This window comes from Diaporthe citri (genome assembly GCF_014595645.1).
Source record: "Diaporthe citri strain NFHF-8-4 chromosome Unknown scaffold_9, whole genome shotgun sequence".
Lineage (NCBI taxonomy): Eukaryota > Fungi > Ascomycota > Sordariomycetes > Diaporthales > Diaporthaceae > Diaporthe > Diaporthe citri.
Window position 1 is genome coordinate 1358309 of NW_025064854.1, and position 9375 is coordinate 1367683.

The 9375-nt window shown below is 58.1% G+C and overlaps 3 protein-coding genes and 1 non-coding gene across 4 annotated transcripts; 1 reads left to right on the forward strand and 3 right to left on the reverse strand.

The window, feature by feature from the left end:
• Positions 1-977: 977 nt before the first annotated feature.
• Positions 978-2069, reverse strand: INS49_015501 (uncharacterized protein; the record flags this gene model as incomplete). The annotated part of the gene is made up of 1 exon (XM_043176182.1): positions 978-2069. The coding sequence occupies one exon, from the start codon at positions 2067-2069 to the stop codon at positions 978-980; it is 1092 nt and encodes a 363-aa protein (XP_043019637.1).
• An 878-nt stretch (positions 2070-2947) lies between these two features.
• Positions 2948-4628, forward strand: INS49_015502 (uncharacterized protein; the record flags this gene model as incomplete). Its single annotated transcript, XM_043176183.1, has 2 exons — positions 2948-3316; positions 3408-4628. 2 exons carry the CDS (start codon positions 2948-2950, stop codon positions 4626-4628), a joined length of 1590 nt encoding a protein of 529 aa, XP_043019638.1.
• Positions 4629-5208: 580 nt separating this feature from the next.
• Positions 5209-8125, reverse strand: INS49_015503 (uncharacterized protein; the record flags this gene model as incomplete). Its single annotated transcript, XM_043176184.1, has 3 exons — positions 5209-5648; positions 5735-7750; positions 7807-8125. The coding sequence occupies 3 exons, from the start codon at positions 8123-8125 to the stop codon at positions 5209-5211; spliced, it is 2775 nt and encodes a 924-aa protein (XP_043019639.1).
• A 738-nt stretch (positions 8126-8863) lies between these two features.
• Positions 8864-8950, reverse strand: INS49_015504. Its single transcript has one exon. It is a non-coding gene; the product is annotated as a tRNA-Cys (tRNA).
• Between the last annotated feature and the right edge of the window lie 425 nt (positions 8951-9375).

Consider the following 9375-nt stretch of genomic DNA (forward strand, 5'->3'; position numbering starts at 1 on the left):
AGTCTACCATGTACCTCACGTTTCATACCGCAGAGATCATCTTCGGGCTTCACGCATCTGATCAAGCGCTTATCGGGTTCCTATGCATGTACAGCTAGCTAGGCTGATTGATAGGCAAATTCGGAACTCAAGAGGGGAGGCTGAGTTCAATCCAGCCATGTTGCCTTGCATGAACCTGATCTAGGCACCTATCTGCTAAGTGCCCAACTAGGTATCTTGTAGATTTGGGTATGCCGTATCAATTCACCACATGGCCGACTATCTAGGTACCTAGGTATCTCCAATACAGGCATTGTGCAGACTGACAAGCCGCCCCGTAAAGAAGCTTCTGGGTGAGGCGTTACACACGTATATTCGCCCATCCAGAATATTCTATGAGATGCGGATAGCACGACAGACTAACCACGTATGGTATGGACAGGCGTCTTGTCGTGAGCCATGGTCATCTTCGTATATGAGCAGATGAGCAGTGGTCAATTGAAGAGAAGATTAAGTATTGTAATATCTTCTTCGATGTAGGAAGCCCATGTGGAAGCAAGGGATTTTTTGCATGGCTTACGCATGCTGGGTGCGCGCGCAGTCCTCAGTACTTGCAGCTCAAGGGGCCGTATCCCTCCTTCTAGCATCTACCTAGGTACTGATAGTGCGGTTGATCTCTTTTGTAGCCTTCGGCTATATAACGTCTGTTCTTCAGTGACAGTTTGTCCAAGACCGTCGCTTCTTAGACGTCTCAGTCTCCAGCCGCCAGTAATCGAGCTTCAGTGCGGGTCTGAAGGCCTCCAACAGTGATCATCCCATAGGTGGCACACACGCCTGGAAAGTCCCCTGATAATTGGATATAGGGACGGCCTGCTGTTCTCGGGACGTGTTCGAGTGTGTCTCTCTGACGTAAGACTTGCGATTTTGCTTCTCGTCGCAGATAGCATCACGAGATGGACTTTGTCGTAGTTTGATAGCAATTTTTGATTCTAATGGCTTCAGTCCCCGCTTATCTTTGCGTGTCTGAAGTATTTCATGCCCACCCACGCGATAACAACCCACACCCAGGCCATCACACACGTCAGTATGATCAAGGCCGGATAATACCCCGTGATGGGCAGCGTGGGGTCATCCTCCAGCTCGGGCGGTGCGTACGGCGTCGTGCCGACGTCCCAAGCCCAGTTCCAGATGCTGAAGCACGAGCCCATACCGATCACAAACACCACCCATGTGACGACCAAGATCACCCAGCCCCACCACTCCGTCTCCGAGTAGTCCCAGTCGTCGTCCGTAGGGAGCAGAGGCGTAGATGCCAGCCCAGAAAGGCTCAGAGGTGACCTAGCCCGGCTGATTGTCCGTCGGCGCGGCAAGGAACAAAAGTAGCCGTCTGACCCGGAGCTCAGGCTCGCCAGCTCTGGCCCCTTCCTGCTGCCCGCGTTCCTCCCTATGTGCAGCATGTCCTCGTCGTCCGTCGTGGTGTAGCTCATCGTGGGGCTTGTGGGCGTCGGCTCGTCGACCTCGACTTTGGGCTTCGGCAGGGTCTGGGCAGCGGATGCCCCGGGCGCCGCGCCGTCGCGCAGCAGGTTGGTGGCGGCCGTCACGGCGGGCGCGTTGCGGCTCGCGTAGCCGTCCATCGAGGGCCGGGGTGTGATATCGGATATGCCTAGCCCGAAGGAGCCGCCCTCCTCCGTGGGTGTGCTCATGCTGTATGTCTCTGCCTGCTTCACATCGATGCTCAGGCTGGCGCGGTGGGCCTCGCGCCGCTCGCGCTGGGCGCCGCGGCCAAGGAGGGCCACTTTTCTGAGGGATCCGCGGCGGCGCCTCGTCTTCTGCTGCTGCAGTGCGGTGGCAATCGAGGATGGCGGCCGCGGGATGGGCATGTATATGGTAGACGCAGGAGATCGGTTCTCCTTCTCGCGCTGCTGGCCTGGGCCGTCGTGCTCGTGGTGTTCGGAGGGATGGGCGCGCATGAAGGAGAGTTTAGAGAGGAGGCCGCCGCCAGAAGACATGCGTCTGTGGCCGGGGCGACTCGGATCTGTGGCACCAGCAGCACCTTGGTGGGTGTCTTGGGTGGAGGGTAGCGGTTCCATGATGGCTCGGTGGCGGCGCAGATGGTCCGCCCGGGCCGGACTGGCAGACAGCTTCGAACCACAGACCACAAGAGGGCTGATGTCAGATGTCAGATGTCAGAAATGGGGTCAAGAGAGAGAAGCTTCCGCCCCACATGTTTGGGATTGGAACATGTGAAAACCCAGGTAGTGGTCAATTCTGGTGGAGGAAGATGGGAATGCCTGGGGCATATGCAGCAAGAATAATTGGCAGCATGGTAATCTTCGAGCGCGATGGGTGTGTGGCGCCTGGAGGAAATCTGCAACCAGGGAAAGAAGCAAGCAATTCAATGCGACTCTATGTCCGCACTTATTGTAGCTAGCTGCAGTAAGTACAGCAGGCTACGGTAGGCTACCTGGGTAGCGTACGTACCGGTCTCGAATACTGTCCTAGAACCAGAATGCCTGCCGAGAGAACCTGTCAAGACCCCTGACTTAGCGGCCAGTTCCCCTGAATCCTTGCACCTGGCCCGGCAAAGCAGCAATGAAAGTGAAGTCAATGCACGCAGGGAGGCATTCATCATGCCAGTCTGAGTGCCCGCTTGCGCGGGGTGGGCGCGACGAGCGTCGACATTCGACCCTCTCCGTCCAGCCTCACGGTCTGGTCCTGAGCCTTGCCAGATTCTCTCTGTGACATCCGGATCTTCAACAGCACAATTGATAGTTTCTTCAACACACAAGCTCCCGTCGCCTAACGAGCATATCTGCAGATCGCCGCCCATAGTTGCAATGCGCTAGGCTGGATTCAGCAGTTGGGCTGCTTCTTCCAAGGCCCACTATCCCCAGACCGATCGCGACCGCGACCGTCATCAAAGAGATAGAGCCGCCTCTTGTGCCTTCTCTCCGTCCTCGACAGGCACATGGCTTCTGGCCTGTCGTCAGCCCTCCCGCCGCCCTCCCCAACTCCTCCCCTTCTCGTCGAGCCACCCCCTGAGGACGACAACCCCGACGCCGATATCGAAATCGACCTCGACTGTGCACTCGACCGCCCACTCTCGCGTTCCAGCGCCACCAGCAGCACCGCCAACTGGAATGACATAGGCGGCCTGCTGCCCTTCCGGAACAGCGCCGCCCTGCTCAGCCCCGACACGCCACGGAGCATCCGCCGGCCAGCCAGCAGCATGTCGACCGAATCAGCCCTCTCCGAGAATGGGCTCGTCCCAGCGGCCCCGGCCCCGGGGCCCTTCAACTTCCAGACTCAGTCCATGTCCACCTCGCCCGTGAGGTCGGTATGTATTCCCCCTCTTCCCAATCCCCCACACACCGATACACACAAATATGTACGGGCCAAGCTTGACTGACACTGACGGCGACGTGCAGAATATCGGCCAGCGTCGAGGTCACCGCTACAAGCACTCCTCCATAAGCGCCCAGCACCAGATCTTCCAGGAGCCACCACCGCGACCGCCGCCTGTCCTCCCCGCCTCCCTCCCCGTGCCCACTCTCAAGGAAGCCTGGGGCTCGATGCACAAGGAGCAGCGAGCCCGGCTGTACTGGAGCCTGTGCCACGCCTGCGTGGCTGGGTACGTCTTCTTCAGCGCGGGCGGCTCACTCGCCATGACGGCGCTATCCCACCTGGTCTTCTTCGACGTCGGGTCCGCCGCCATCTGCGTGTGCGTTGACGTGCTGGGCAACTTCGAGGTGTGGCGGCGCAGTTCCATACGGCACCCATTCGGCCTACAGCGCGTCGAGGTGCTAGCCGGCTTCGCCATGAGCGTCTTCCTGGTTTTCGGCGGGTTCGACCTGCTGAGCCACAATTTCAAGCACGTCCTCGAGAGCATGGGTTCGCATGCGCCGCATCATCCACACGGTCACAGCCATGGCCACGGAGGGGGAGAGGGCGAGGGCGCCGTCAGCGCCGGCACCGTCGACCTGGCCACCCTCGCCGCAGTGCTGAGCACCCTGGTGTCGGCGTACGGGCTCAAGAACCACGCGCGCATCCGCCGCGTCATGCGGCCCAGCTACTTCTCGTCCTTCCTGCCCGAGATCCTCGCCAACCCCTTCCACTCACTCACGCTCTTCTTCAGCTTCCTGATGCTGCTGCTCCCCGCGCTGCCGGTAGGGTCATTCGCCTGGCTGGACAAGCTCATCTGCGTCGCCATCGCCGTGTCCATGTTCGTGCTCGGCATGCGCCTTGCCGTGGCCCAGGGCCTGATGCTGCTCATGTCGTACAACGGCCGGCAACACAGGTCCACCAGCAGTGCCTCCTCTTCTGCAGCGGTAGCGACGACAACAGCCCTCGGTATCGGCGGCGGGAAGAACAGCAACAGCGGCGGCAGCGACGCCGACGCGGTCGTGCGCGAGATCGAGTCCGAGCCCAACGTCGCGCGCGTCGAGGAGGCCCAGTTCTGGCAGGTCCACTACGGCCTGTGCATGGCCACGCTCAAGCTGTGCGTCGCGCGCGGCTGCGACGACGCTGCCCTCAGCCTGCTGCGCCAGCGTGTCGCCCGCATCGTGCAGAACAGGCTGGGCGAGGGGTACGGCAAGGGAGGGGCGCTCCGGTGGGAGGTTACGCTGCAGACGAGTACGGACGCGGCGTGAGTGGAACGGGGCATACAGATTTTCATTTGTCTTCCATTCTCCTTTTTTGGTAGCAAGCGTTAGAAGTGTATGAGGTATTATCATGAATGACAATTTGCATCTTGACGGGCCAAATAGACGTTTATGCTGAAAGGTGGTCCAGCTATTAAGGGGTCGCTTGTGAGTGAGGCCTCGGAAGCGAAAAGCATACATTTCTTGACTGGCATGACATGTCGATGAGGACAACAGATTTCATATGTTCTACAGACTCGTAAGCCCAGACGACCACGCCATACATGTACGACCCTGAGGTTGAGTATCTTTCTATTTGCTCGCAGCTTCAAATGTATACATGTGGTGTAAGTAAAAGTAAGCTGGGTGGGAAGGAGGAGCCCAAACATTTCAACTCAATGAACGACGACCACCGGCCACAGAAACTCCTGCCCGCAAAAACAACCCCACCGCTGTGATGAGATGTATACATCATAAGTCATGGCGCCCAACGAACCAACACCAGGCATGTCTGTTCTTCCGCGGATGAATCAGACACGCCTACCCGAGGTCGGTTTCAGATCAATCGGTCAGTCAGTCAGTCAGTTAATCAGAACAAACCCCACCGCCCGCCCTTCTCCTTCCTCCCCTCGCGTTCCTTCTTGGCCCCGCCGCCGCCGCGCGGGCCCTCGAGCTGCCTGAGGCTCTCCATCTTGTCGAGGACGAGCTCGAGCAGCTCCTTACGGCGGATGACCTCGAGGTGGCGCTTGATCTTGGGGTCCTCCTTGGCGAAGCGCTCGATCTGGTCGTCTGAGAGGTGGCGGCCCAGGCGCGCGTCGAGCTCGCGCGGGAAGTTGTAGTAGAACTCGGACAGCAGCTCCACGTTGAGGAACAGCACCGCCGTCTGCGCCAGCTTGGTCGCCGCCGCGTCCAGGAACACCTCCGGACAGTAGTACTTGTTCTTGAGGTCCTTGCACTGCCGTGACTTGACCGCCAGCAGCCGCATGTTGATGATGTCTGCGCGGTCCCGCAGGAAGACTGCCTCTCGGCCTGGGTGTGCGTGGTGTGTCAGCTTAATTGGATTCGCAGGGAAAGGGGGCAAAAGAGGGAGTCCAGTTTTTCTTCAGTCGACTTACCCTTCTCCAGTAATGCGGCACTGAACCCGCCCGCGCCGATCCTCCCGTCGCCCTCGACAATGATATCTCCCTTTCGGCACTTATCCACGAAGCCCATGACCTCCTTCATCTTCCTGCGCCCACCAACCGCCTTCTCGAGGTTGGTCAGGGCGCTCTGACATGCGTCCAGCTCACCCTTGAGCACACCGCCGACGTGCTCCCGGCCGGTGGTCCACTCCCTGTCCTCGACATCGATCTCGAACTTGTACGGCTTAATACAGTTCTCCACCTGGTCACTCGTGCTGTAGAATCTCTCGTTCAGAATGCTCGACGCGGCATTGGTGATCGCCTCGCGTGCAAAGGGGTGGTTCGCGAACGTTGACTGCGCAATCAACTGCTCGATGTGCTGCTGGATCGTCGTGGCCACGGCACTGGTAGCCAGACGACCCACACCAAGCTTTGTGAGCGACGCCGTGGAGGCGTCGAGCTGGCGGTGCCAGTAGGGGTTGTTAGGGTCGGCTTTGGGTAGGTCGGCGAGGGTGTCTACCTCAGGTGGTGGTTGCGAGAGGTCGGTGATGGGCTTGTTCCAGTAGCGGAGAGCGAGCAGATCCAGGACGCGCTGATCGAGCTCCTTCTTCAGTATTTCCTTCATTTGCGGGCGGCCGAATTCCTCGGTGAACTGCTTGAAAGAGTGCTTGAAGGCGTCGAGGCTTTCTGCAAGGTACGACTCTGCTGACAGCGGCCGGTCATTGTACTGGACCTTGAATTCGTAGGTGGCCTCCTCGAGTTCCTGTTTTATCGCATCGTGCGTGCTCTGCAGGCTGGCAGACATGGTTTGCTCGAGCACGTGCATCAACTTCTTCCGCAGGGTCAGTGTGCCTAGGCTCAGGCCGACGTCGGGACCGAATTCCAAGGGGTGTGACGAGAAAAAGGCATTCTCGTTCTTGGCGATTGTGGTAGTGAGGTTGCTGCCCAATCCCTTGTTGAACAGCGTCTTCACGCCAGGTGCGCGAGAGACAACCCCAACATATCCAAGCCTGAGGGGATACTGCTTATCTGACAGTATGGCCGCGCCCCGTATCGGGTCCACCAGATCCATCTTGGTGACGACGCCGATCGTTCTCTCGCCCCTAGGGTCTACCCTCCTGCTCGCCCGTAACGCTGTGGAATTGGCCAGGTCGACATCTGCCGCAGATATTGCGAGGATGACATTGGGCGCTTGGATGTATTTGTCGCATAATTCTGCGATCTTCGACTTGAGTTCCAGGGGTTGGTTTTGGCCGACGACCTGGATGTAGCCCGGTAGGTCGATCAAAGAAAGATCTGGCACACTGGGAGAGTAGATGCTCAGTCTGATGGGGTCGTCAGAGACACACTCGCTGTCCGGGACCGCCAGGTTGAGGTCCGTAAGTGTCCTTTGAACGGAGGAGAAGTCGGATGTCTTCAAGCCCAGGTCCGGGAACTCGCCGTACTCGGACTTGGAATCGGGGGTGTTGACCAAAGTGAGCTCGATCGGCCGTCTTGTGACCATGTTTGAGCCCTTGGGCAGGAACTCATGGCCCACAATGGCCTCGAGAACCGAACTCTTCCCTGAGGATTGCGACCCGATGACAACAATAGACGGCAGTGTGAGGGCACTGGACTGGCCGACGTTGGAGAGGATATTCCGAATCTCGATCATTTTCTTGGTGAGGACCATCATCTGATCGTCGTTGGCGATTTCCTCTCCTTCTCTCTCGTCGTCCACGATCTGGGTCCACGCGCCTGCTGCGGCCGCACCGGTCATGACCTTGCCAGACCTGCTGTGTTTTGGCGGCTCGTCTCCGGGGTCTGGTCCTCCTTTGCCCGTGCCTATATCCTCTTGTAACCGAAGCACCTTCTGCATCCACTCTGGGAGCTCGACCGACTCTTTCGTATTGTCCCATCCTCTCCCTATTTGGCTGGCGATGTCCTTCGCACCGCCAAAGATATCTGATGCGGTGTCGGCCGCGGTCGCCTTCATGTTCTTGTACATTTCGGACGCCGAGTTGCTGACCTCTGTGCCCACGTTAGCACCCAGCTCCACAAGCCTCGTTGTCCATGTCCAATCTTACGTATCGCCTGGTATTGCACCCACGCGACTCCGCCTATCATCAGCCCACCAAACATGGCGGGTATCCTCACGAACTTGACCAGCAGCCTGGGCAGGAGCCTCGCGAACGAGGCGTTCCGCACGATGACGGCATTGTGGAAGGCACTGCTGGGGGGCCAGACGCGCTGCCTCGTCGCGTGGATGGCTGCGTCGGCGCGTTGAAGGCCTCCGGTGGGGAGCCGGAAGCGGTGGTAGTGTCGGACGGCGGCTTCAGGGAGGGCGGCGGCGACGCGGCGCGTGGTAAGGGGCAGTATCCCCGCTGCCAGGAGCCGTCCACTCATGGTGGTGGCGGTTGAAGAGGACGCAGGGAGGTTGGAGATGGCATAAAAAGCTTGGAGACGATGAACGTTTGGCTGACTTGTCCACTTGGTTTCCCTGGGGGGGAGGGAAAGCAGAGGTCTTCAACAGCAGTTGTAAAGGTGTTGCATGAATGAATGCAGCCAGCAAATGCGGTCACAAGTGGCGTGTGGAGCTAGCTACGCAGACGCATAATACACACCAGCCCAGAGGTGCCGTGGGGGTTCGGTGAACATGGGACACTCGGCACCCAATTTCGGCGGGGCTTTCTACTCTTCCCTCAACACAGCAAGCATTATCCATTCCTGGGCTGGCCTCACCCCATTTACCACCTCTTGGAATCATACAAGTGCCTACGTTCTGTATCTCACATTGGTGTGGCTTTTCCAGTTGCACATAATAACGACAGCAATACTCATGGAACCAACTAAAACAGATCATCAGAACCCACGCACGTCCATGCATTGAATGCAACCCTCTAGCCAAGTATTATCAAGTTCCACACAGGGTTCTGCATGTCCATATCCAATGCCTGACAATTTATTAGTCCGCATGAGCGTGTTTTTGGTCGCCGCCGCCGTTGAGCGAAAAGTCCCGGCACGCACGCCGTGGTCGCCCCACTCCGAACCCCAACCCTCTCCGGGCCCAAATACCCCCTCCCCCCTTCCGTCCATCCATCCCGGGCCAACATCTTCAGCATCCGGGAACAAAAAAACAAAAAGAGGAACCGCCGTGGTTCGAACACGGGACCCCAAGATGTATACCAGATTGGATTGCAATCTTATGCTCTACCGCTGAGCTACGGTTCCACTGTGACAAACTTTCCATGATTGAATTATTCATATTGATTCAAAATCCCTTTGGGAGAAGCCATCCCGGAATCCACGGCCGCCCCCAAGGTAGTATCACCCGGACAGAAATTCATCCAGCTAGGCAACCAGGTCAAGAGTCCGTTAGCCTTCCCATCTGACTTCATCTGAACTATCTCCAATGGATTTTGAAATGCATGCTGCCGCTGTCAAACTGCCATTGGGGACAGCCCCGACTTCCACTTCGGTCGCACACACGGGTTTGGCGATGACGGGTGCTCTGCTCCTTGTGCGACAAATAAGATCGAGATTGTCATTCTGCAAGTGCAGGAAGCTTACTTCAGTGACGGCTTGTGAGTTCCAACTGACTCTGCTGACAGGCTGTCCATGTCGGGCTTTGACGAGACTATCCTCAACTCCCGCAA